We start from the raw sequence: 26,119 nt of genomic DNA on the forward strand, positions 1-26,119 counted from the left end.
CACAGCACAGAGACAGCACTCGTTAAGATAATAAATGATATTCGCGTCAATTCTGATTCTGGCAAAATATCAGTGCTGGTACTACTAGATCTTAGTGCTGCGTTTGACACTGTCGATCATAACATACTTTTAGAGAGACTGGAAAACTGGGTCGGGCTTTCTGGGATGGCACTCAAATGGTTCAGGTCATACTTAGAAGGGAGAGGTTATTATGTGAGTATAGGAGAGCATAAGTCTAAGGGGACGGCCATGACATGTGGAGTCCCACAAGGCTCAATTCTTGCACCGCTCTTGTTTAACCTGTATATGCTCCCACTAAGTCCGATAATGAGGAAGAACCAAATTGCCTATCACAGCTATGCTGATGATACCCAGATTTACCTAGCCTTATCTCCAAATGACTACAGCCCCATTGACTCCCTCTGCCAATGCATTGATGAAATTAACAGTTGGATGTGCCAGAACTTTCTTCAGTTAAACAAGGAGAAAACTGAAATCATTGCATTTGGAAACAAAGATGAAGTTCTCAAGGTGAATGCATACCTTGACTCTAGGGGTCAAACAACTAAAAATCAAGTCAGAAATCTTGGGGTGATTCTGGAGACAGACCTTAGTTTCAGTAGTCATGTCAAAGCAATAACTAAATCAGCATACTATCATCTCAAAAATATTGCAAGAATTAGATGTTTTGTTTCCAATCAAGACTTGGAGAAACTTGTTCATGCCTTTATCACCAGCAGGGTGGATTACTGCAATGGTCTCCTCACCGGCCTTCCCAAGAAGACCATTAGACAACTGCAGCTCATCCAGAACGCTGCTGCCAGGATTCTGACTAGAACCAGAAAATCTGAGCATATCACACCAGTCCTCAGGTCCTTACACTGGCTTCCAGTTACATTTAGGATTGATTTTAAAGTACTTTTACTCGTTTATAAGTCACTCAATGGCCTAGGACCTAAATATATTGCTGATATGCTCACTGAATATAAACCAAACAGACCACTCAGATCATTAGGATCGAGTCAGTTAGAAATACCAAGGGTTCACACAAAACAAGGGGAGTCTGCTTTTAGCTATGCGGCCCGCAGTTGGAACCAGCTTCCAGAAGAGATCAGATGTGCTAAAACATTAGCCACATTTAAATCAAGACTCAAAACTCATCTGTTTAGCTGTGCATTTGTTGAATAAGCACTGTGCTATATGTCCGAACTGACTGCAATACATTTTATGTATAATCATTTTCTTTAAATTTATTTTAAATCATTTTCTATATCATTTTAAAATTCCTTGTTTTTATTATTTTTATTTCCAAGTTTTTATTGATTTTAATGTCTATTTCACTTTCTTTTATGTAAAGCACTTTGAATTACCACTGTGTATGAAATGTGCTATATAAATAAACTTGCCTTGCCTTGCACCACACTAACTGTTGTACGCCACCTCAGACTACAATTGCCATCATCCATTGCGCTGACGACACACAGTTGACTGCACTGATCACACCCTACATAAACCATGGACTTCCTCTTCCTCTCTGCCGAGTATTGTATAGTGTATATCCTAGCGATAGCTAATCTACGGAGCCCACTCATTTATCATAGTCTTGCCTTGCCTTGTGTGTTTTCTAGTGTTTTGATTCTTGCCCGTGTTTCCTGGATTATCTCTCTGCCTTGCTCTGTTGGATATTGTTTGCCGATCGTCGTCCCAAGCTTGCCCTAGGATTACCCTTTGTCTTGCCTGTGTTGTTCCTGTTTGCCACTGTATGAACCTTGCTTGTTTTGTAACCACGCCTTTGAATAAAGCTTGCAAATGAATCCGCACGTCTCCCGTCTCATTTGCCCCGTAACAGCAGTGTTACCACAAAATAAATATTATTATTACATTCAGATTGCACATATTGAATTCTCTTAGCAGGGGTAATGCTACAACAGCGTGCTCAGTTTGATTAACAAACAAATGACTTATTTGAATGGTTAAGTGAATAAAATCAGAGAGTCACTCATATAGATATTTTTTGCGCCACTGGCAGAGTCCAACTCCTATGATTCAATAATCACTCATTGAAAAAGACGATTGAATGAATTCTAGCAAACAAAATGGAATTTAACTCATTAAAATTTAATTAACAGTTAGGCCTCATCAACACTCAATATATCCGGGACCGAATAGTTTTTCTGATGTTATGTTATCGCAAACCTCCTAATAGAAACCATCTAACAACTATACTCTTCGTGGCATTTAAAACATCAAACAACACGAGATTAAACAGTAAATAAATTAAATAACTTACTTTTGCAGCTGAAGTATTCCTCTTGAGAACTGTGCCCGCCGAAATCTCCTCAGGATTAACCATCAAATCTTTCTCTCTGGTGCTGATCTCCTTCATTCTAGCAGCAGCCCGCCGGAGACTAAACTAACTCGGGCCGAAGGTAGATACACACAACTACACCGAGTGAAGACCTGGCACACGTACAACAGCTTTCAGCCGAGATCGGCCCAGATAGAAAAAGCTGTGTTTCAGCCAGAAGTGTTTTGTAGCCTTGCGGTGTCCCGAACTGATGATTTGAATTTATTTGTCATTATTAGCTACAGATCAATGTTATATGGATCAAGACTAAATTGATCCAGGACTTACAACTTTCTTAATATTCAGGAACAGTAACAGTTAAGACTTTAATAATGGATGTTCCCTCTTCAGTTCATAATTCTACAGGGATCTGAAGGCATTGGAATAATTATTACAGGGAAAGCTTAAGTTTTATTATCAACAATAATAGTTATTATCATTTGTGTTTTTCCCATGAATCACAGATGTTATCAAAAAGTCAATCCTGCTGTTTTCCACATGAAAATGTAGGATGATCACTTGTACTCGAGTTCATTTGCAAACGTAAGATTGTAATCAGGCTTTTATACTCCTTAATCAATTTGGTGACAGCGCCACCAATTGGTCATTGGACTTAAAACACTTTCATTACAAGAAGATTTAATTAAGGCTTTTAGGCCATTGTAAACCATGTTCATTGTACAGTCTATTTTATCTCAGAATCAGAATCAGAATGAGCTTTATTGGCCAAGTATGTTTACACATACAAGGAATTTGTTGTAGTTACAGAAGTTCCACAGTGCAACAGAAAGACAGTAACAGGACAGGACACAGGTAATAAAACAAAATAAAAAGAAATAGCCAATAACCAATGTACAAAGCAGCAAAAAAAAAAAAAAAAAAAAAAGCACAATATATAATATAGGCGACTATGTATGTAACCACTCTTGTGCTTGTCCCTGTAATTGCTGCTTACAGTTGTATTTTCTCTTGTTGTCATGTACAGGCAGTGATCTTTACTTACCTGAGCTCTGTTTTGTTTCAGCTCCTACAGGAACAGATGTCTTCATATTAGCCTCAGCCTGAGCTGTGAGAGAATGAGAAATGATCAGTCACTGGGAAACGTAAATCACGCAAACACATCAGTAGAGCAAAGAGGAAAGAGGTTTACGGCAATCCATCTCACTGATGAAGAGTCAATAATGTTATAGTCACTGTGAATTAAATATTACCTTGCTTGTGTTCTTTCTCCAGCTGCTCAGCTAGAAGATTCTGGTTCATCTTCCTCAGGATGTCCACAGTGATCTTCACAGATTCTTCTGATCCAAAACATGCCACCATCTTATCCACTGTTTTTAACCTATTTGTGTCCTTCATTTCAGACTTTGATATACACTTATGTTTCTTTAAGTGCCACTGAAACAGCTCCAGATCATCATCTCCCAACTCCATCAGTGCGTTCAGAAGCAGATCTTCAAGAGGTGCCATTGTCCTTCACCAACTCACAGCTGCAGGACAAGAAGAAAAAGATCTGAAGTTATTTCACTCTTAACATGCAGAACTAAGTTAAGAGTTTTATGAAGTAAGATTATGATGTAAAGCTGTGAGCAGACACATCTGGAGCATCAGAAATTTGTGTAAATTTGCTATAAATGCTTTAAAACATCAAATAATTGCTTTGATTTTCAACCAAACTGATTAGCATTAATTGTTTTGTTAGCAACCAGAAAACTGCTGATGTACACAATGTCTCAATGCTGAATGAAGAGATACATGACACTTTCAAATCAATTTTATGTCAGTATTTTATGAAGTAGTATTTACTAACCATGAATAATGATGATGAAGATGTTTCTTTTTTTATCCTCTGAACTGCGTCTTGAAAGGAGCTTCAAAATAACTTTTGCTTGTTTCTGTGGAGGGGGAAGTTTCCTCAGAACTTAAACCTGTTCAACCAGATCCATGTCAGAAAACTAATAAAACCAGACACTCAAGACATGAGAGTGAAACTATGTGGAAGATCACCGTCTGTCGTAAAAAGATCCACACAAAAGATAAACAGTATACTGAGGTTTGCGTAGTTTAGAGTGTGTTATCATTGTCTTGTTTGACAACGGACTTATCTGATTCAAAGTTATGATCTTGGTCTCGGTGACTATGTGTATTTCAGAATATCATCACTTTAGTGTTTTGGGGTTAACTGACAGAAGCTGTGCAGGAGGTCTATATTCTGCTGTAGATCTTCTTCTGTGGGTTACAGCAGCACCAGATAATCATTTGTCTTCAATGTCTATCAGAGTAAGACGGGGTGCTGCAGACTGATCCAGAGCCTTCACTAGGCCATTGATATATATTAACCCTATAATTTATTATTCTCAGGTTAGGTAAAGCAAAGTCTGGCCTAAAATATAAGCATTTCAGATTACTTATAACTTGGTCAGAAGACTTAGTTGTGGTGTGTTCTTTCTCAAAGTCTTAAATCAAAAGCTTGGTATCAGATATCAGACTACCACTTCAGTCTCACTGTTGGACTACCATCATATATGGTCCTTCATTATTGAATAACTACACAGGAACAAGTGACTAATGGACTATTAACATTGTAGTAACTACCATTACCTAACAAGAAACTCTGATTATTGAATTAGTAAGTAATAGTGCTCAGTTGAAACTGGTAGTTCACTATTAGCTAATCAATAACTACAATGTTTTCATATATCCCGGAGAACTCCAAAGAACTACTGTTTACAGGTTCATAATTAATGTGAATTATGCATTATGTATAATTAATTCTAAAATGAAGATCATGGTAAACCACTAGTAATGACTCAAGAATTATGGAATTCTTCTAAAGGTACTAATAATTATTTGGATCAGTATTCTAAAGTGAAGATCACGCTAAACCACTAGTAATGATCTAAGAGTTGTTGAATCTAGCAAAATGAATTACCAATCAAAACCTTACAAAAGCCTCAAAAGGTTACAATGACTTCAGTAATTACTAGGGAGTTATCATGATCTTCACTTTAGAATACTGATCCAAATAATTAGTAATTCCTTCTGAAGAATTTGGTAATACTTGAGTCATTACTAGTGGGTTACCATGACCTTTACTTTAGAATTAATTATACATTATGCATTATTCATATTAATTATGAACCTGTATACAGTAGTTCTTAGGGAGGTATGAAAAAATAATAAGTCACCTTTTATTTATATAGCGCTTTTAACAATACAGATTGTGTCAAAGCACTTAACAGTATCAAATTGGAGGATAGAGTGTCAGTAATGTATAATAATAAGATTAAACATTCAATTTTCAGTTAAAGGCATTTCATTATTGAATTTAGAGATGTCATTGTCTAGCTCAGTTTAGTTTAAATAGTATCTGTGAAATCAAATTGACGATAATCGCTAAAAAATCAAGTGTCCTAAACTGAGCAAATCAGAGGCGAAAGCGGCAAGGAACCAAAACTCCCTCTGAGAAACCAGGCTCAGTCAGGGGGCCAGTTCTCCTGTGGCCAGGAGATAATTGTTTATTTATTGTGTAATTATTGATTTAATTAAAATTTTAAATGTATAAATGTATTATTTTTATATTGTTTCAATTACTAACAATAATAGTATTATATGGTTAGGTATTTTATTATATTTTTAGTTATTTTGTTTTATTTTTATTTTTATTGTATTTTAAGTTGAGGTTTTCACTGGGGATATGTCCCCGGGGCTAATCCAGGTGTCCGGCCTCCGCCGACGATCAAGGCAGCAGATATCATCTCCCGGTGCCGATCCACCATCTGATCCAGACACGGACTGAGAAACAGAATAAGAAAGAAACAGACAAATATTAGCATAGATGCGATTCTTCTTACGATGTAAGGAGTACATCGTGTGTATATTAGCATTATCATTAGCATTATGTTGTTAATTAGCATTAATGCTCATTAGCATTATCGATCTGATTGGCCAAAGCTTACTTGGACGTATCTCGCGAAGCGTCTGCCCTAGGTGCATGTAATTTGTATGGCTGATCACAGGAAGCTTTCAGGTGTTAGTAGGTTCAGATGAATGGATAGACCGATTAAAAAAATAAATGAAAAAAGATCAACAAACAGCTGAAAGATGGACTGTTTTTAATTTAACATACTAAAAGAGCAATCATTTTTTTCCCCAAGTATTATTTACTTGTAATTTTACATTTCTAAAATGTGCCACTATCCTGTATTGTCTGTAAGAATTTTTAGACATTTAAAAAGAATTAAAATGTAGTATGTTGAATTATCATTTTATATATTTTGATATGTACAGGTCAAAATCAGTATGTTGCATAAAATATACACTTAAATATAAGTGTTAGTCCACTATAGAAATAATTTCTGGGTATAATAGGTCACAGTTGACTTAATTTGCTATCCTGATTTCTATAAATAATGTCCTGCACACGAAGACATGCTATTCACAGTTTCATCCACGAGAGCGCGAAGTAAGCCCTCTTTATGGAAAGATTCAGCTGTATTTGTATGTATTTCCTTTTTATTTTCACTTTATAATGTGTTTCTTTGATGTCATTAGGGTTAGGGTTAGGATTAGAAAGAATCCAAGAGCTGAAGCAGCGTCCAGCTCTGGTGATGCACAGTCCTTCAATACTCCTTCTGGCCGCTCTCCCGCCTCGCCGAGGCCCGCCCCCACGGCCTAGGCCGATCACCCACCACCAATATATTTGGTCTTTCTATTGAACCACAGACAGTGAGATTTTTAAATGTTTGAACGACTATTATTTTTAATTATATTATAAGTGTTATTATTTTTATTAATTATTTAATTATATTATAAGTGTTATTATTTTTAATTATATTATAAGTTAATTTTAATTATAAGTGTTATTTATTAAGGTTTTTAAAGGTGTTATTTATTAATCCGACATTTCCGCTGAGGGTTAGTTTTTAGGTATTTATTAATACTTATGGATGATACTTCTCAATGTAATTTATTAGGGGTGGAAAGGGTAGGTTTGGGGATGGTGGGGTTGTGTCCATAAGGGGTGAAATGGGTAGGTTTAGGGTTAGGGTTAGGAATTAAAAATCTCCAAAGGTCAGACTAGTCTGACCTTGGTTGTGCACTGGCCTACATTTCCGCTGCCCGCTTCAGTGCCTGCTTGAATTCGGCCCCTCATCTCAGCGCCCACCAAACCTCATCCTCCTTTGTCTGTGTATTTTGGATGTTTCCTCTTTTATTTTTAATTTTTTGTCTGTGTATTTTGGATGTTTCCTCTTTTATTTTTAAATTAACGGATTAATTAATTAGGGGTATTTTAGTCTAGGGGTTAAAGCGTTTTAGGTGTAAAGTATAAGAGGGGAATTTTACTCAGGGTTAGTGACCTTAGGTTTAGGCCCATGTGTAGGGTTAGGAATTAAAAAATCCAATGATCAGACCAGAGTCCGATCATGGTTGTGCACGGGCCTTGTACATCACCGGCCGCCACTCCTCGGCTAGGGTTAGGGTTAGGGTTAGGTTAGGGTTAGGTTAGGAATTAAAAACCTCCAAAGGTCAGACTAGTCTGACCTTGGTTGTGCACTGGCCTACATTTCCGCTGCCCGCTTCAGTGCCTGCTTGAATTCGGCCCCTCATCTCAGCGCCCACCAAACCTCATCCTCCTTTGTCTGTGTATTTTGGATGTTTCCTCTTTTATTTTAAATTTTTTGTCTGTGTATTTTGGATGTTTCCTCTTTTATTTTTAAATTAACGGATTAATTAATTAGGGGTATTTTAGTCTAGGGGTTAAAGCGTTTTAGGTGTAAAGTATAAGAGGGGAATTTTACTCAGGGTTAGTGACCTTAGGTTTAGGGCCATGTTTGGGGTCAAGGTTAGATAATTGTACCCATTAGGGTAAAAACCGTCAGGTGTCTAGAATTCACATGGTCACTCAGGGCTAAGTTTTAGGCGTCAGAGGGGAATTTTACTCAGGGTTAGTGACCTTAGGTTTAGGCCCATGTGTAGGTCGAGTTTTTAGATTAACAAATTAATTAATTAGGGGTATTTTAGTCTAGGGGTAAAAGGTTTTTAGGTGTCAGGTATAAAAGGGGAATTTTCCTCAGGGTTAGTGACCTTAGGTTTAGGGCTAGGGTTAGGATAGAAGAGAGTTTTCCCAGGATAGGACCCTGAGGGTCCCACTCTGGGTTGTGCACGGTCCATCCCTCCACTGGTCACCCCCAATTCACATAAAGACCAAGAGAGGTCACAGCAGGCCAACTGTTAAAGGCTGTTCATAGGGCTATTGAGGCCAGGGCTATTGAGGCCAGGGCTATTCAGCTTTAGGTCTGGTTAAGTTTAGGTTTGTGCAGGATGGGTCTGTAAAATCCAAGGTATGAATCCCGGGGTGTCTGGTGGGTTTTAGGTTTTAGGTATGGTGAGTTGGTTAGGTTTAGGTTGTGTTATGGTTAGTCGGTTAGGTTTAGGTTTGGGTTAGGGTCAGGTAGATCTCCTAAGTCTCATTAAGACCTCTTGGAAATTTTGTATCAAGTCTCATGATCCATAATCTTTCAAATTTCAGTCTATCACACAGCGACCAAAATGGGTCGGACTGAAGTCCAGTCACCCTGAGGGTCTCAAGGCCGTGGGTAAGAAAGTGCTGGACTACGTGTCTACGTTTTTCTATTTTATTTTTTATGTTGTGTGTGTGCTGATAGACTCGGACCCTTAAAGCATTTTTTGTCTGGCCTACATATTGTTTGGAACACTTTGCACAATAAATTAAATAAATACAGTTCTCTGTTACTGGAGTGAGTTGCTGTGGGACTTGAAAGACTTGTTTTGTTGAACGATTGAATACCCATTTTTTATGATCAAAGTATTTACAGATTAACTTTTTGTTCTGCGGTGCCATAGGTCTGAGTTTGCTATTCACTAGAATGTCTGATAAATTTGTATTTCTCCTATAGGCAGCTATTTGCTTGTGTTTCTGCAGGAAGGGAGTGTTTTCAAAGAACCTTTCAAAGTTAGACTTAGCTGCACGGTTTAATTGTTTGCTCATTAACGAGAAATTGGACACTAATGGAATAATTTTTGTTTCTCCACCCTCTGTAGGGTTCCTTGGAGTCCTGGGGAGGAGAAAGGTCTTCAGGGCCCTTCTTAAGAAGGACCTTGAGTATCCTCTGTCCCTCAGGGCCCTGAACAGAATTTTTGTTGCTTCCATAAAGCAGGAATGTTCTGTGCATATCCTGTGAAATCTGAGTAACTGGGATTTTACTATCCCTTTAAATGTATGTTTAGGATGGAAGCTGTGTTTGTGCAGTAAGGAATGCGTGTCCGTTTCTTTGAAATACACTTTAAAGTCTAGCTGTCCTGTCTCTTCGAATTTCTGTCCCTTATATGACACCACATCTAGAAAGTTGACCTCGGTGGGGTCAATTGTATATTTAATTGTTATAGATCTCTGATGGGTATTCAGGTGTTCTGCAAAGTCCTTAAAATCATCCATGGAGTAAGACCACACTCCCCATATATCATCCAGAAATCTAAAGTAATGTAGAGGCCTTTTTGTGCACGAACCCAGAGCCGATTGTTCCCATCTCGCCATGAAGATGTTCGCGTAGGAGGGGGCAAACTTTTTGCCCATGGCTGTGCCTTTAACTTGCAAATAATATTTAGAATTAAATTCAAAATCATTTTTAGTTAGGTTAATATTTAATAATTTTAAAATATAATCATCAGGCCTTTTTGGGTCTGGATATTGAAGCATGCACTCCTGGACTGCCTGGAGGCCTGCTTCAGTTTCTATGTTCGTATATAGGCTATCAATATCTATGGTGAATAAAAAGGCTCCTCTGGGAATACTGATATCTTTAACTTTCTGGATGAAATCATAAGTGTCCTTCAAATAGCTCGGGTGTTTCTGAGAGATGGGGTTCAGAAAATACTCGATGTACTCAGCTGTCTGATAAGTTTCACTGTTGCAATCGGACACTATGGGTCTGCCGGGTGGAATCTCGTGTGGAATACTCCATTTTTCAGGTTCCTTGTGAATCTTTGGCAATAAATAAAATCTTCTCATTCGAGGAGTGCCACTGCCACTTAAATATTCCCTCTGTTTTGAGTTAATGATACCCTTGTCATACATCTGTTCTAAGATTTTTCTAACCTGTTTCATGGTTTCAGAATAAATGGGTTTTTCTAACGGTTTGTAGTGGTCACTGATGTTTAATTGTCTCTCTCCCTCCCAGACATATTGCTCTCTATCCATGATGACAATGGCATTTCCCTTGTCAGCAGGTTTAATAACAATTTCTCTGAGGTTTTTTAGTGTGTTCAAGGCTCTCAGTTCCTCTCTCTGGAGGTTGGGCCTTGGTTTCAAGCTCCAATTCAGATTTTTAAAGGCATACTCATCAGCTGTGATCAGCTGGCCTACTTGCTTGGGAAGTCTGCTCAAGGCTGGAGTCCAATCCGAATTGTGTGTGAAAGGTAATCTTTGTTTTTTAGTCTTTTTGCCCTCAAAGAAAACCTCTAATTTTATTCTTCTATGAAATTTTTGTAAATCTAGTCTAAGCTGATGTTTGAAGTCTTTCATTTTTTGGACAGACGGAATAAATGTGAGGCCTTTCATGAGCAGGGATGACTGTGAGGGAGAGACACTAAAATGTTTGGAAAGATTCACAACAAGCCTATGGGCACCCTTTCTCGGGTGTTCACTCACTACAAGTTTAAATATCGTGCCCAGTGCTCCAACATGTTCCTGGCTGTCTCTGCAGTCCAGTGCAGGCCGTCACTCTCTACCTGAAACTGTTCCTCTGGCAGGAGGGGGATGAAGGAATAATTTTCCTCTATGTAATTGTTCAATTCATCTAAAAATATTTTTTCTCCTTCTGGGAGAGATTGGGGGATATTGATCAGGGGGATCCACAGCTGGGCCTCTGGTAGTCTCTCTTGTGCCATCTGATCCAATCTGGCACACTCTCTCATCGCTGAGATGCGTAATCTCTGTGTGCGGTTATTCAGGCCAAACGCCAAGACTATTTTTTCTACTTTTGTCTCTACTGTAGCTTTTTCTATCAGATTGGCAGCGTGCTGCAATTTAGCCCCTGGAAAACTGTCAATCTGTAAATCTGGAATGTCAAAAGCGGGAATCCTGCTCAAATTAGAGTCCCCGATGATCACGTGTTTCTCTTTGAGTGCCAGTTTCCACTCGTTGAACTTCTTGTTAGTTCTAAGGTGCGTGTACGGCTTATGTGGTGACCTTTGACCTTGAATGTCGGCTACAGAGATTTCAATTGTTTTACTCATTTTCTCTGCTTGTCTGTTTTTTTCTGTTTCAGAGATAATTTTTTCCATTTTTTTGGAAGTTTCCCCCCTCTCTGTCCCCTGAGGAGTCCCTGGTTGGAGAGATGTCACAGAATATACTGAGAAATCAAAGTCTGAGAGATTTGGGGACCCTGACGGATTTTGGAAGATCTGGGCACTCTCAGCTGTGTCCGTTAGAGGATTTACTGCATACACCGTACTGGCTACAATGGGGACCAGAGAAGGCAGGCCAGTGGTTATCGGGGCCTCAGCCTCCGAGGGGGCAAAAGGAGAGAAAAGTTCCTGTGACAGATGACCCGTAATCTCATCTAAATCCTCCAGTCTATCTCCCTGTGCAGGAGTTAACTGATCCTCCTCCTCATCATCATCATCGTCAAAACTCACTAAGAGATTTTTCTCTGCTTGTTCTATAAAGACTGGTGGGGTTTTTTGTCTCTGTTCTGTCAGGTGTTTTTTCTTTTCTGTTCTCTTCCCCTTAGGAGACTGTATAGGGGCCTGTACAGGAGGGTTCAGAGGTGGAAAATCATCTCCCAAAAGCCAGTCGTTCCTCATAGGAGACCAGCCTGACATTAAAGTGGGCGATGTCTGTATCTGGATGTGTGTGACCCCTGTTTTAGGTCTGACAACCCCTGTGTTGACCGTTTCTGTCCCCTGCTGAACCGAGGCTTGATCTGCACCACTAACCACCTGAGCAAATGTTCTGTTGCTACTGGTTTCAGAATTCGATGGTACTCTAGACCCGGATGGAGTCCCAGAACGCAACTCGGTCAGGACCAAAGTTTCGGCCTGCCGAATTGCCCTCTGGGAGATCCTTTTGCCAAAGTTTCGCATCGCCCATTTGGCAGCGATCTCAAAAGCGTGTAACCAGTCTTTTCTCTGTGTCTCTCCCCGTAAGATCCCCAGTGTGTGCTCTATGATATCCTCATAGTGTTGCTGTAATACCAACTGTGTCGTAAACGCCCAGTTCTTTGCATTATCCTCCAGCAATTCTTTTGTGGACATTGTGGGGGCAAAGGGTTTGATCACACTCTTAAGAAGCTCAGTTAACCTTTTCAGAGTGACAGGCTGGTTATTTTCTACCCGTGTGTCAATATTATTGAGGTGATGGACCGATCTGATCAGATGATACATATTCTTAATGATTCTCCGAAAGGTGGGAGAAGCAGGAGAGTATTCTGATTTTTTCTGTGAATCAAAGTGAGTTTTTTGGCCCATTCTTTTTTTCTGGTGAGCATAATTTTGTGCAAACTGGCCATTCTCACGTCTCCTGTTCTTCTCTACATTACGAGGAGAATATTGTGTGTTTCTGTATCTCTGGTCAGTACATCTATTCTCCTCAGTGGGGTAAATAATCCTATTTTCCCCAAAAGTCACTCTCTTTCGTTTGGGTTTAAAACCCCGATTTAAAGGGCGTCGATCACGTGACTGACGACGGAAAGGATTTACAGTATTCTCCGATCGAGTTTCATTCTGTACTCTGTTACTGTAACCCGTGAGTGATTCTTCGTGTCCGACGACCTCGTATGGGAAGTCACGAGATCGCTCGACAAAATAATCGTCCCTCATAAATCGTCCCCGTCTGGGGAAATCCCTGCTATCTCTGTGAGGGACCAAACGCGCTCGAGGGGTCGTGAAACGACCCTTGTTCTGAAAGATGAACACCATCCTTAATTTACTGAACGATCAGATCCACAACTGTATATTGTTTTAATCTTTTTTCTATTTCTTAAAGTTTAAAAGAAATATGTTTTTTTGTATTTTTTTCTTTTTTAAACTTTTTTTTGGATTTTCTTGTGCTTTTTTTTAACAATAAAGAGATGAAACAACCTTCTTTGGATTTCGTTGTGTTTTTTTTAAAACAGTATGAAATGAACCAACACTAGATGTGTGATTATATATGAAAATCAAAAGAAAGGGATAAAAGGGAAAAGATCAAAATAAAATTTCAAATAATGGAAAAAACAAAAATATATTTTTCTTTTAGAAAAATAAATGTTTCTGTGTTCAAGCCTATATCGCGACGTTTCGATACTTTGATGTATCTTCTTCAGGCAGGCTTGAACTTTTAAATTCTCTGTTTTATCTCGAGATACAAAGTAACCGTTTTACTAGATGACCAACCAAGATGTTACTGCAAGCAGTCCAACAATCCTTCTGATTCAAACTGCGTTCCGTTAGGTATATCAAAGCCAGTCGATGACGTCACTGACACGCCTTCCACCAATCCCTTCAAACCAATACAATATTCAAACCAAACAGGCACACGATGCATTTTCAAATTGGAATTATGTACGTTGCATTTTTATTTTTTATTTTTATTCTTATATTTTAAATCGATGCATGTTGCTTTTTTTTATATAGAAAATTTTTTTCGTTGCTTTTTTCAAATTTAAACGATGCTCTTTGCCTCTTTCAATTTGAAAAATGCAGCTGCTCAGTCTGCATGTATCAAAAAAATAATGCATCCCTCAAATGTGCTCTAAGTAGTCATAAATAATGTTTTTTAATCCTTTATGACTCTTAAAACCCTCTAGTGCCTCATATGTATTTATATTTATAGTATATTTATGTATATTCAGTTCTTTTTCTGTATGTTTTTCACAATCATCTCTTTCTGTTTTTATAGATAATTACAGAAAAATATATATATATATCTTCTAGTGCCCTTGAAGTATTTATAATTTTATCTTTATGCTTTTTTATGCTTTTTATACTGTATTATATTTATCCTCGTGTGTCTTTATAAGTGATCCATGAAAACCATGAATTCTAGTGCCCATGAAGTATGTATTCATATTTTTATTTCTTAATATGTATTAGGGTGTATATTTATTTATTTATTTTAATGGGAATAAACGCTAAAGAATATATAGATTATGACAGCCCATAAAGTGTGGTTCCGCTGAGTACCCACTAGAGGTCATGAGAAGAGAGGGCCCAGAGAGGGAGGCTCAGGCTGGGTTAGGATAGAAGAGAGTTTTCCCAGGATAGGACCCTGAGGGTCCCACTCTGGGTTGTGCACGGTCCATCCCTCCACTGGTCACCCCCAATTCACATAAAGACCAAGAGAGGTCACAGCAGGCCAACTGTTAAAGGCTGTTCATAGGGCTATTGAGGCCAGGGCTATTGAGGCCAGGGCTATTCAGCTTTAGGTCTGGTTAAGTTTAGGTTTGTGCAGGATGGGTCTGTAAAATCCAAGGTATGAATCCCGGGGTGTCTGGTGGGTTTTAGGTTTTAGGTATGGTGAGTTGGTTAGGTTTAGGTTGTGTTATGGTTAGTCGGTTAGGTTTAGGTTTGGGTTAGGGTCAGGTAGATCTCCTAAGTCTCATTAAGACCTCTTGGAAATTTTGTATCAAGTCTCATGATCCATAATCTTTCAAATTTCAGTCTATCACACAGCGACCAAAATGGGTCGGACTGAAGTCCAGTCACCCTGAGGGTCTCAAGGCCGTGGGTAAGAAAGTGCTGGACTACGTGTCTACGTTTTTCTATTTTATTTTTTATGTTGTGTGTGTGCTGATAGACTCGGACCCTTAAAGCATTTTTTGTCTGGCCTACATATTGTTTGGAACACTTTGCACAATAAATTAAATAAATACAGTTCTCTGTTACTGGAGTGAGTTGCTGTGGGACTTGAAAGACTTGTTTTGTTGAACGATTGAATACCCATTTTTTATGATCAAAGTATTTACAGATTAACTTTTTGTTCTGCGGTGCCATAGGTCTGAGTTTGCTATTCACTAGAATGTCTGATAAATTTGTATTTCTCCTATAGGCAGCTATTTGCTTGTGTTTCTGCAGGAAGGGAGTGTTTTCAAAGAACCTTTCAAAGTTAGACTTAGCTGCACGGTTTAATTGTTTGCTCATTAACGAGAAATTGGACACTAATGGAATAATTTTTGTTTCTCCACCCTCTGTAGGGTTCCTTGGAGTCCTGGGGAGGAGAAAGGTCTTCAGGGCCCTTCTTAAGAAGGACCTTGAGTATCCTCTGTCCCTCAGGGCCCTGAACAGAATTTTTGTTGCTTCCATAAAGCAGGAATGTTCTGTGCATATCCTGTGAAATCTGAGTAACTGGGATTTTACTATCCCTTTAAATGTATGTTTAGGATGGAAGCTGTGTTTGTGCAGTAAGGAATGCGTGTCCGTTTCTTTGAAATACACTTTAAAGTCTAGCTGTCCTGTCTCTTCGAATTTCTGTCCCTTATATGACACCACATCTAGACAGTTGACCTCGGTAGGGGGCAATTGTATATTTAATTGTTATAGATCTCTGATGGGTATTCAGGTGTTCTGCAAAGTCCTTAAAATCATCCATGGAGTAAGACCACACTCCCCATATATCATCCAGAAATCTAAAGTAATGTAGAGGCCTTTTTGTGCACGAACCCAGAGCCGATTGTTCCCATCTCGCCATGAAGATGTTCGCGTAGGAGGGGGCAAACTTTTTGCCCATGGCTGTGCCTTTAACTTGCAAATAATATTTAGAATTAAATTCAAAATCATTTTTAGTTAGGTTAATATTTAATAATTTTAAAATATAATCATCAGGCCTTTTTGGGTCTGGATATTGAAGCATGCACTCCCGGACTGCCTGGAGGCCTGCTTCAGTTTCTATGTTCGTATATAGGCTATCAATATCTATGGTGAATAAAAAGGCTCCTCTGGGAATACTGATATCTTTAACTTTCTGGATGAAATCATAAGTGTCCTTCAAATAGCTCGGGTGTTTCTGAGAGATGGGGTTCAGAAAATACTCGATGTACTCAGCTGTCTGATAAGTTTCACTGTTGCAATCGGACACTATGGGTCTGCCGGGTGGAATCTCGTGTGGAATACTCCATTTTTCAGGTTCCTTGTGAATCTTTGGCAATAAATAAAATCTTCTCATTCGAGGAGTGCCACTGCCACTTAAATATTCCCTCTGTTTTGAGTTAATGATACCCTTGTCATACATCTGTTCTAAGATTTTTCTAACCTGTTTCATGGTTTCAGAATAAATGGGTTTTTCTAACGGTTTGTAGTGGTCACTGATGTTTAATTGTCTCTCTCCCTCCCAGACATATTGCTCTCTATCCATGATGACAATGGCATTTCCCTTGTCAGCAGGTTTAATAACAATTTCTCTGAGGTTTTTTAGTGTGTTCAAGGCTCTCAGTTCCTCTCTCTGGAGGTTGGGCCTTGGTTTCAAGCTCCAATTCAGATTTTTAAAGGCATACTCATCAGCTGTGATCAGCTGGCCTACTTGCTTGGGAAGTCTGCTCAAGGCTGGAGTCCAATCCGAATTGTGTGTGAAAGGTAATCTTTGTTTTTTAGTCTTTTTGCCCTCAAAGAAAACCTCTAATTTTATTCTTCTATGAAATTTTTGTAAATCTAGTCTAAGCTGATGTTTGAAGTCTTTCATTTTTTGGACAGACGGAATAAATGTGAGGCCTTTCATGAGCAGGGATGACTGTGAGGGAGAGACACTAAAATGTTTGGAAAGATTCACAACAAGCCTATGGGCACCCTTTCTCGGGTGTTCACTCACTACAAGTTTAAATATCGTGCCCAGTGCTCCAACATGTTCCTGGCTGTCTCTGCAGTCCAGTGCAGGCCGTCACTCTCTACCTGAAACTGTTCCTCTGGCAGGAGGGGGATGAAGGAATAATTTTCCTCTATGTAATTGTTCAATTCATCTAAAAATATTTTTTCTCCTTCTGGGAGAGATTGGGGGATATTGATCAGGGGGATCCACAGCTGGGCCTCTGGTAGTCTCTCTTGTGCCATCTGATCCAATCTGGCACACTCTCTCATCGCTGAGATGCGTAATCTCTGTGTGCGGTTATTCAGGCCAAACGCCAAGACTATTTTTTCTACTTTTGTCTCTACTGTAGCTTTTTCTATCAGATTGGCAGCGTGCTGCAATTTAGCCCCTGGAAAACTGTCAATCTGTAAATCTGGAATGTCAAAAGCGGGAATCCTGCTCAAATTAGAGTCCCCGATGATCACGTGTTTCTCTTTGAGTGCCAGTTTCCACTCGTTGAACTTCTTGTTAGTTCTAAGGTGCGTGTACGGCTTATGTGGTGACCTTTGACCTTGAATGTCGGCTACAGAGATTTCAATTGTTTTACTCATTTTCTCTGCTTGTCTGTTTTTTTCTGTTTCAGAGATAATTTTTTCCATTTTTTTGGAAGTTTCCCCCCTCTCTGTCCCCTGAGGAGTCCCTGGTTGGAGAGATGTCACAGAATATACTGAGAAATCAAAGTCTGAGAGATTTGGGGACCCTGACGGATTTTGGAAGATCTGGGCACTCTCAGCTGTGTCCGTTAGAGGATTTACTGCATACACCGTACTGGCTACAATGGGGACCAGAGAAGGCAGGCCAGTGGTTATCGGGGCCTCAGCCTCCGAGGGGGCAAAAGGAGAGAAAAGTTCCTGTGACAGATGACCCGTAATCTCATCTAAATCCTCCAGTCTATCTCCCTGTGCAGGAGTTAACTGATCCTCCTCCTCATCATCATCATCGTCAAAACTCACTAAGAGATTTTTCTCTGCTTGTTCTATAAAGACTGGTGGGGTTTTTTGTCTCTGTTCTGTCAGGTGTTTTTTCTTTTCTGTTCTCTTCCCCTTAGGAGACTGTATAGGGGCCTGTACAGGAGGGTTCAGAGGTGGAAAATCATCTCCCAAAAGCCAGTCGTTCCTCATAGGAGACCAGCCTGACATTAAAGTGGGCGATGTCTGTATCTGGATGTGTGTGACCCCTGTTTTAGGTCTGACAACCCCTGTGTTGACCGTTTCTGTCCCCTGCTGAACCGAGGCTTGATCTGCACCACTAACCACCTGAGCAAATGTTCTGTTGCTACTGGTTTCAGAATTCGATGGTACTCTAGACCCGGATGGAGTCCCAGAACGCAACTCGGTCAGGACCAAAGTTTCGGCCTGCCGAATTGCCCTCTGGGAGATCCTTTTGCCAAAGTTTCGCATCGCCCATTTGGCAGCGATCTCAAAAGCGTGTAACCAGTCTTTTCTCTGTGTCTCTCCCCGTAAGATCCCCAGTGTGTGCTCTATGATATCCTCATAGTGTTGCTGTAATACCAACTGTGTCGTAAACGCCCAGTTCTTTGCATTACCCTCCAGCAATTCTTTTGTGGACATTGTGGGGGCAAAGGGTTTGATCACACTCTTAAGAAGCTCAGTTAACCTTTTCAGAGTGACAGGCTGGTTATTTTCTACCCGTGTGTCAATATTATTGAGGTGATGGACCGATCTGATCAGATGATACATATTCTTAATGATTCTCCGAAAGGTGGGAGAAGCAGGAGAGTATTCTGATTTTTTCTGTGAATCAAAGTGAGTTTTTTGGCCCATTCTTTTTTTCTGGTGAGCATAATTTTGTGCAAACTGGCCATTCTCACGTCTCCTGTTCTTCTCTACATTACGAGGAGAATATTGTGTGTTTCTGTATCTCTGGTCAGTACATCTATTCTCCTCAGTGGGGTAAATAATCCTATTTTCCCCAAAAGTCACTCTCTTTCGTTTGGGTTTAAAACCCCGATTTAAAGGGCGTCGATCACGTGACTGACGACGGAAAGGATTTACAGTATTCTCCGATCGAGTTTCATTCTGTACTCTGTTACTGTAACCCGTGAGTGATTCTTCGTGTCCGACGACCTCGTATGGGAAGTCACGAGATCGCTCGACAAAATAATCGTCCCTCATAAATCGTCCCCGTCTGGGGAAATCCCTGCTATCTCTGTGAGGGACCAAACGCGCTCGAGGGGTCGTGAAACGACCCTTGTTCTGAAAGATGAACACCATCCTTAATTTACTGAACGATCAGATCCACAACTGTATATTGTTTTAATCTTTTTTCTATTTCTTAAAGTTTAAAAGAAATATGTTTTTTTGTATTTTTTTCTTTTTTAAACTTTTTTTTGGATTTTCTTGTGCTTTTTTTTAACAATAAAGAGATGAAACAACCTTCTTTGGATTTCGTTGTGTTTTTTTTAAAACAGTATGAAATGAACCAACACTAGATGTGTGATTATATATGAAAATCAAAAGAAAGGGATAAAAGGGAAAAGATCAAAATAAAATTTCAAATAATGGAAAAAACAAAAATATATTTTTCTTTTAGAAAAATAAATGTTTCTGTGTTCAAGCCTATATCGCGACGTTTCGATACTTTGATGTATCTTCTTCAGGCAGGCTTGAACTTTTAAATTCTCTGTTTTATCTCGAGATACAAAGTAACCGTTTTACTAGATGACCAACCAAGATGTTACTGCAAGCAGTCCAACAATCCTTCTGATTCAAACTGCGTTCCGTTAGGTATATCAAAGCCAGTCGATGACGTCACTGACACGCCTTCCACCAATCCCTTCAAACCAATACAATATTCAAACCAAACAGGCACACGATGCATTTTCAAATTGGAATTATGTACGTTGCATTTTTATTTTTTATTTTTATTCTTATATTTTAAATCGATGCATGTTGCTTTTTTTTATATAGAAAATTTTTTTCGTTGCTTTTTTCAAATTTAAACGATGCTCTTTGCCTCTTTCAATTTGAAAAATGCAGCTGCTCAGTCTGCATGTATCAAAAAAATAATGCATCCCTCAAATGTGCTCTAAGTAGTCATAAATAATGTTTTTTAATCCTTTATGACTCTTAAAACCCTCTAGTGCCTCATATGTATTTATATTTATAGTATATTTATGTATATTCAGTTCTTTTTCTGTATGTTTTTCACAATCATCTCTTTCTGTTTTTATAGATAATTACAGAAAAATATATATATATATCTTCTAGTGCCCTTGAAGTATTTATAATTTTATCTTTATGCTTTTTTATGCTTTTTATACTGTATTATATTTATCCTCGTGTGTCTTTATAAGTGATCCATGAAAACCATGAATTCTAGTGCCCATGAAGTATGTATTCATATTTTTATTTCTTAATATGTATTAGGGTGTATATTTATTTATTTATTTTAATGGGAATAAACGCTAAAGAATATATAGATTATGACAGCCCATAAAGTGTGGTTCCGCTGAGTACCCACTAGAGGTCATGAGAAGAGAGGGCCCAGAGAGGGAGGCTCAGGCTGGGTTAGGATAGAAGAGAGTTTTCCCAGGATAGGACCCTGAGGGTCCCACTCTGGGTTGTGCACGGTCCATCCCTCCACTGGTCACCCCCAATTCACATAAAGACCAAGAGAGGTCACAGCAGGCCAACTGTTAAAGGCTGTTCATAGGGCTATTGAGGCCAGGGCTATTGAGGCCAGGGCTATTCAGCTTTAGGTCTGGTTAAGTTTAGGTTTGTGCAGGATGGGTCTGTAAAATCCAAGGTATGAATCCCGGGGTGTCTGGTGGGTTTTAGGTTTTAGGTATGGTGAGTTGGTTAGGTTTAGGTTGTGTTATGGTTAGTCGGTTAGGTTTAGGTTTGGGTTAGGGTCAGGTAGATCTCCTAAGTCTCATTAAGACCTCTTGGAAATTTTGTATCAAGTCTCATGATCCATAATCTTTCAAATTTCAGTCTATCACACAGCGACCAAAATGGGTCGGACTGAAGTCCAGTCACCCTGAGGGTCTCAAGGCCGTGGGTAAGAAAGTGCTGGACTACGTGTCTACGTTTTTCTATTTTATTTTTTATGTTGTGTGTGTGCTGATAGACTCGGACCCTTAAAGCATTTTTTGTCTGGCCTACATATTGTTTGGAACACTTTGCACAATAAATTAAATAAATACAGTTCTCTGTTACTGGAGTGAGTTGCTGTGGGACTTGAAAGACTTGTTTTGTTGAACGATTGAATACCCATTTTTTATGATCAAAGTATTTACAGATTAACTTTTTGTTAGGTTAGGTTAGGTTAGGTTAGGGTTAGGTTAGGGTTAGGTTAGGTTAGGGTTAGGTTAGGTTAGGGTTAGGTTAGGGTTAGGTTAGGTTAGGGTTAGGTTAGGTTAGGATAGAAGAGAGTTTTCCCAGGATAGGACCCTGAGGGTCCCACTCTGGGTTGTGCACGGTCCATCCCTCCACTGGTCACCCCCAATTCACATAAAGACCAAGAGAGGTCACAGCAGGCCAACTGTTAAAGGCTGTTCATAGGGCTATTGAGGCCAGGGCTATTGAGGCCAGGGCTATTCAGCTTTAGGTCTGGTTAAGTTTAGGTTTGTGCAGGATGGGTCTGTAAAATCCAAGGTATGAATCCCGGGGTGTCTGGTGGGTTTTAGGTTTTAGGTATGGTGAGTTGGTTAGGTTTAGGTTGTGTTATGGTTAGTCGGTTAGGTTTAGGTTTGGGTTAGGGTCAGGTAGATCTCCTAAGTCTCATTAAGACCTCTTGGAAATTTTGTATCAAGTCTCATGATCCATAATCTTTCAAATTTCAGTCTATCACACAGCGACCAAAATGGGTCGGACTGAAGTCCAGTCACCCTGAGGGTCTCAAGGCCGTGGGTAAGAAAGTGCTGGACTACGTGTCTACGTTTTTCTATTTTATTTTTTATGTTGTGTGTGTGCTGATAGACTCGGACCCTTAAAGCATTTTTTGTCTGGCCTACATATTGTTTGGAACACTTTGCACAATAAATTAAATAAATACAGTTCTCTGTTACTGGAGTGAGTTGCTGTGGGACTTGAAAGACTTGTTTTGTTGAACGATTGAATACCCATTTTTTATGATCAAAGTATTTACAGATTAACTTTTTGTTCTGCGGTGCCATAGGTCTGAGTTTGCTATTCACTAGAATGTCTGATAAATTTGTATTTCTCCTATAGGCAGCTATTTGCTTGTGTTTCTGCAGGAAGGGAGTGTTTTCAAAGAACCTTTCAAAGTTAGACTTAGCTGCACGGTTTAATTGTTTGCTCATTAACGAGAAATTGGACACTAATGGAATAATTTTTGTTTCTCCACCCTCTGTAGGGTTCCTTGGAGTCCTGGGGAGGAGAAAGGTCTTCAGGGCCCTTCTTAAGAAGGACCTTGAGTATCCTCTGTCCCTCAGGGCCCTGAACAGAATTTTTGTTGCTTCCATAAAGCAGGAATGTTCTGTGCATATCCTGTGAAATCTGAGTAACTGGGATTTTACTATCCCTTTAAATGTATGTTTAGGATGGAAGCTGTGTTTGTGCAGTAAGGAATGCGTGTCCGTTTCTTTGAAATACACTTTAAAGTCTAGCTGTCCTGTCTCTTCGAATTTCTGTCCCTTATATGACACCACATCTAGAAAGTTGACCTCGGTGGGGTCAATTGTATATTTAATTGTTATAGATCTCTGATGGGTATTCAGGTGTTCTGCAAAGTCCTTAAAATCATCCATGGAGTAAGACCACACTCCCCATATATCATCCAGAAATCTAAAGTAATGTAGAGGCCTTTTTGTGCACGAACCCAGAGCCGATTGTTCCCATCTCGCCATGAAGATGTTCGCGTAGGAGGGGGCAAACTTTTTGCCCATGGCTGTGCCTTTAACTTGCAAATAATATTTAGAATTAAATTCAAAATCATTTTTAGTTAGGTTAATATTTAATAATTTTAAAATATAATCATCAGGCCTTTTTGGGTCTGGATATTGAAGCATGCACTCCTGGACTGCCTGGAGGCCTGCTTCAGTTTCTATGTTCGTATATAGGCTATCAATATCTATGGTGAATAAAAAGGCTCCTCTGGGAATACTGATATCTTTAACTTTCTGGATGAAATCATAAGTGTCCTTCAAATAGCTCGGGTGTTTCTGAGAGATGGGGTTCAGAAAATACTCGATGTACTCAGCTGTCTGATAAGTTTCACTGTTGCAATCGGACACTATGGGTCTGCCGGGTGGAATCTCGTGTGGAATACTCCATTTTTCAGGTTCCTTGTGAATCTTTGGCAATAAATAAAATCTTCTCATTCGAGGAGTGCCACTGCCACTTAAATATTCCCTCTGTTTTGAGTTAATGATACCCTTGTCATACATCTGTTCTAAGATTTTTCTAACCTGTTTCATGGTTTCAGAATAAATGGGTTTTTCTAACGGTTTGTAGTGGTCACTGTTGTTTAATTGTCTCTCTCCCTCCCAGACATATTGCTCTCTATCCATGATGACAATGGCATTTCCCTTGTCAGCAGGTTTAATAACAATTTCTCTGAGGTTTTTTAGTGTGTTCAAGGCTCTCAGTTCCTCTCTCTGGAGGTTGGGCCTTGGTTTCAAGCTCCAATTCAGATTTTTAAAGGCATACTCATCAGCTGTGATCAGCTGGCCTACTTGCTTGGGAAGTCTGCTCAAGGCTGGAGTCCAATCCGAATTGTGTGTGAAAGGTAATCTTTGTTTTTTAGTCTTTTTGCCCTCAAAGAAAACCTCTAATTTTATTCTTCTATGAAATTTTTGTAAATCTAGTCTAAGCTGATGTTTGAAGTCTTTCATTTTTTGGACAGACGGAATAAATGTGAGGCCTTTCATGAGCAGGGATGACTGTGAGGGAGAGACACTAAAATGTTTGGAAAGATTCACAACAAGCCTATGGGCACCCTTTCTCGGGTGTTCACTCACTACAAGTTTAAATATCGTGCCCAGTGCTCCAACATGTTCCTGGCTGTCTCTGCAGTCCAGTGCAGGCCGTCACTCTCTACCTGAAACTGTTCCTCTGGCAGGAGGGGGATGAAGGAATAATTTTCCTCTATGTAATTGTTCAATTCATCTAAAAATATTTTTTCTCCTTCTGGGAGAGATTGGGGGATATTGATCAGGGGGATCCACAGCTGGGCCTCTGGTAGTCTCTCTTGTGCCATCTGATCCAATCTGGCACACTCTCTCATCGCTGAGATGCGTAATCTCTGTGTGCGGTTATTCAGGCCAAACGCCAAGACTATTTTTTCTACTTTTGTCTCTACTGTAGCTTTTTCTATCAGATTGGCAGCGTGCTGCAATTTAGCCCCTGGAAAACTGTCAATCTGTAAATCTGGAATGTCAAAAGCGGGAATCCTGCTCAAATTAGAGTCCCCGATGATCACGTGTTTCTCTTTGAGTGCCAGTTTCCACTCGTTGAACTTCTTGTTAGTTCTAAGGTGCGTGTACGGCTTATGTGGTGACCTTTGACCTTGAATGTCGGCTACAGAGATTTCAATTGTTTTACTCATTTTCTCTGCTTGTCTGTTTTTTTCTGTTTCAGAGATAATGTTTTCCATTTTTTTGGAAGTTTCCCCCCTCTCTGTCCCCTGAGGAGTCCCTGGTTGGAGAGATGTCACAGAATATACTGAGAAATCAAAGTCTGAGAGATTTGGGGACCCTGACGGATTTTGGAAGATCTGGGCACTCTCAGCTGTGTCCGTTAGAGGATTTACTGCATACACCGTACTGGCTACAATGGGGACCAGAGAAGGCAGGCCAGTGGTTATCGGGGCCTCAGCCTCCGAGGGGGCAAAAGGAGAGAAAAGTTCCTGTGACAGATGACCCGTAATCTCATCTAAATCCTCCAGTCTATCTCCCTGTGCAGGAGTTAACTGATCCTCCTCCTCATCATCATCATCGTCAAAACTCACTAAGAGATTTTTCTCTGCTTGTTCTATAAAGACTGGTGGGGTTTTTTGTCTCTGTTCTGTCAGGTGTTTTTTCTTTTCTGCTCTCTTCCCCTTAGGAGACTGTATAGGGGCCTGTACAGGAGGGTTCAGAGGTGGAAAATCATCTCCCAAAAGCCAGTCGTTCCTCATAGGAGACCAGCCTGACATTAAAGTGGGCGATGTCTGTATCTGGATGTGTGTGACCCCTGTTTTAGGTCTGACAACCCCTGTGTTGACCGTTTCTGTCCCCTGCTGAACCGAGGCTTGATCTGCACCACTAACCACCTGAGCAAATGTTCTGTTGCTACTGGTTTCAGAATTCGATGGTACTCTAGACCCGGATGGAGTCCCAGAACGCAACTCGGTCAGGACCAAAGTTTCGGCCTGCCGAATTGCCCTCTGGGAGATCCTTTTGCCAAAGTTTCGCATCGCCCATTTGGCAGCGATCTCAAAAGCGTGTAACCAGTCTTTTCTCTGTGTCTCTCCCCGTAAGATCCCCAGTGTGTGCTCTATGATATCCTCATAGTGTTGCTGTAATACCAACTGTGTCGTAAACGCCCAGTTCTTTGCATTACCCTCCAGCAATTCTTTTGTGGACATTGTGGGGGCAAAGGGTTTGATCACACTCTTAAGAAGCTCAGTTAACCTTTTCAGAGTGACAGGCTGGTTATTTTCTACCCGTGTGTCAATATTACTGAGGTGATGGACCGATCTGATCAGATGATACATATTCTTAATGATTCTCCGAAAGGTGGGAGAAGCAGGAGAGTATTCTGATTTTTTCTGTGAATCAAAGTGAGTTTTTTGGCCCATTCTTTTTTTCTGGTGAGCATAATTTTGTGCAAACTGGCCATTCTCACGTCTCCTGTTCTTCTCTACATTACGAGGAGAATATTGTGTGTTTCTGTATCTCTGGTCAGTACATCTATTCTCCTCAGTGGGGTAAATAATCCTATTTTCCCCAAAAGTCACTCTCTTTCGTT

The 26,119-nt window shown here is 39.8% G+C and overlaps 1 protein-coding gene across 1 annotated transcript in view; it reads right to left on the bottom strand.

Moving 5' to 3' along the window:
• Nucleotides 1-4,261, bottom strand: part of LOC306867582 (NACHT, LRR and PYD domains-containing protein 12-like) — a gene marked incomplete at its 3' end in the record, with an annotated part of 236,115 nt that extends 231,854 nt beyond the window's left edge. The window contains exons 1-2 of the mRNA XM_079413332.1: nucleotides 4,155-4,261; nucleotides 3,559-3,834 (exon numbers count right to left, since the gene is read on the bottom strand). Of these exons, the coding sequence (XP_079269458.1) occupies nucleotides 3,559-3,814 (256 nt within the window). The 5' untranslated portion in view covers nucleotides 3,815-3,834; nucleotides 4,155-4,261. The remainder of the gene's footprint in view (nucleotides 1-3,558; nucleotides 3,835-4,154) is intronic.
• Between the last annotated feature and the right edge of the window lie 21,858 nt (nucleotides 4,262-26,119).

Source organism: Barbus barbus, assembly GCF_936440315.1.
Source record: "Barbus barbus genome assembly, chromosome: 49".
NCBI classification, from domain to species: Eukaryota; Metazoa; Chordata; class Actinopteri; order Cypriniformes; family Cyprinidae; genus Barbus; species Barbus barbus.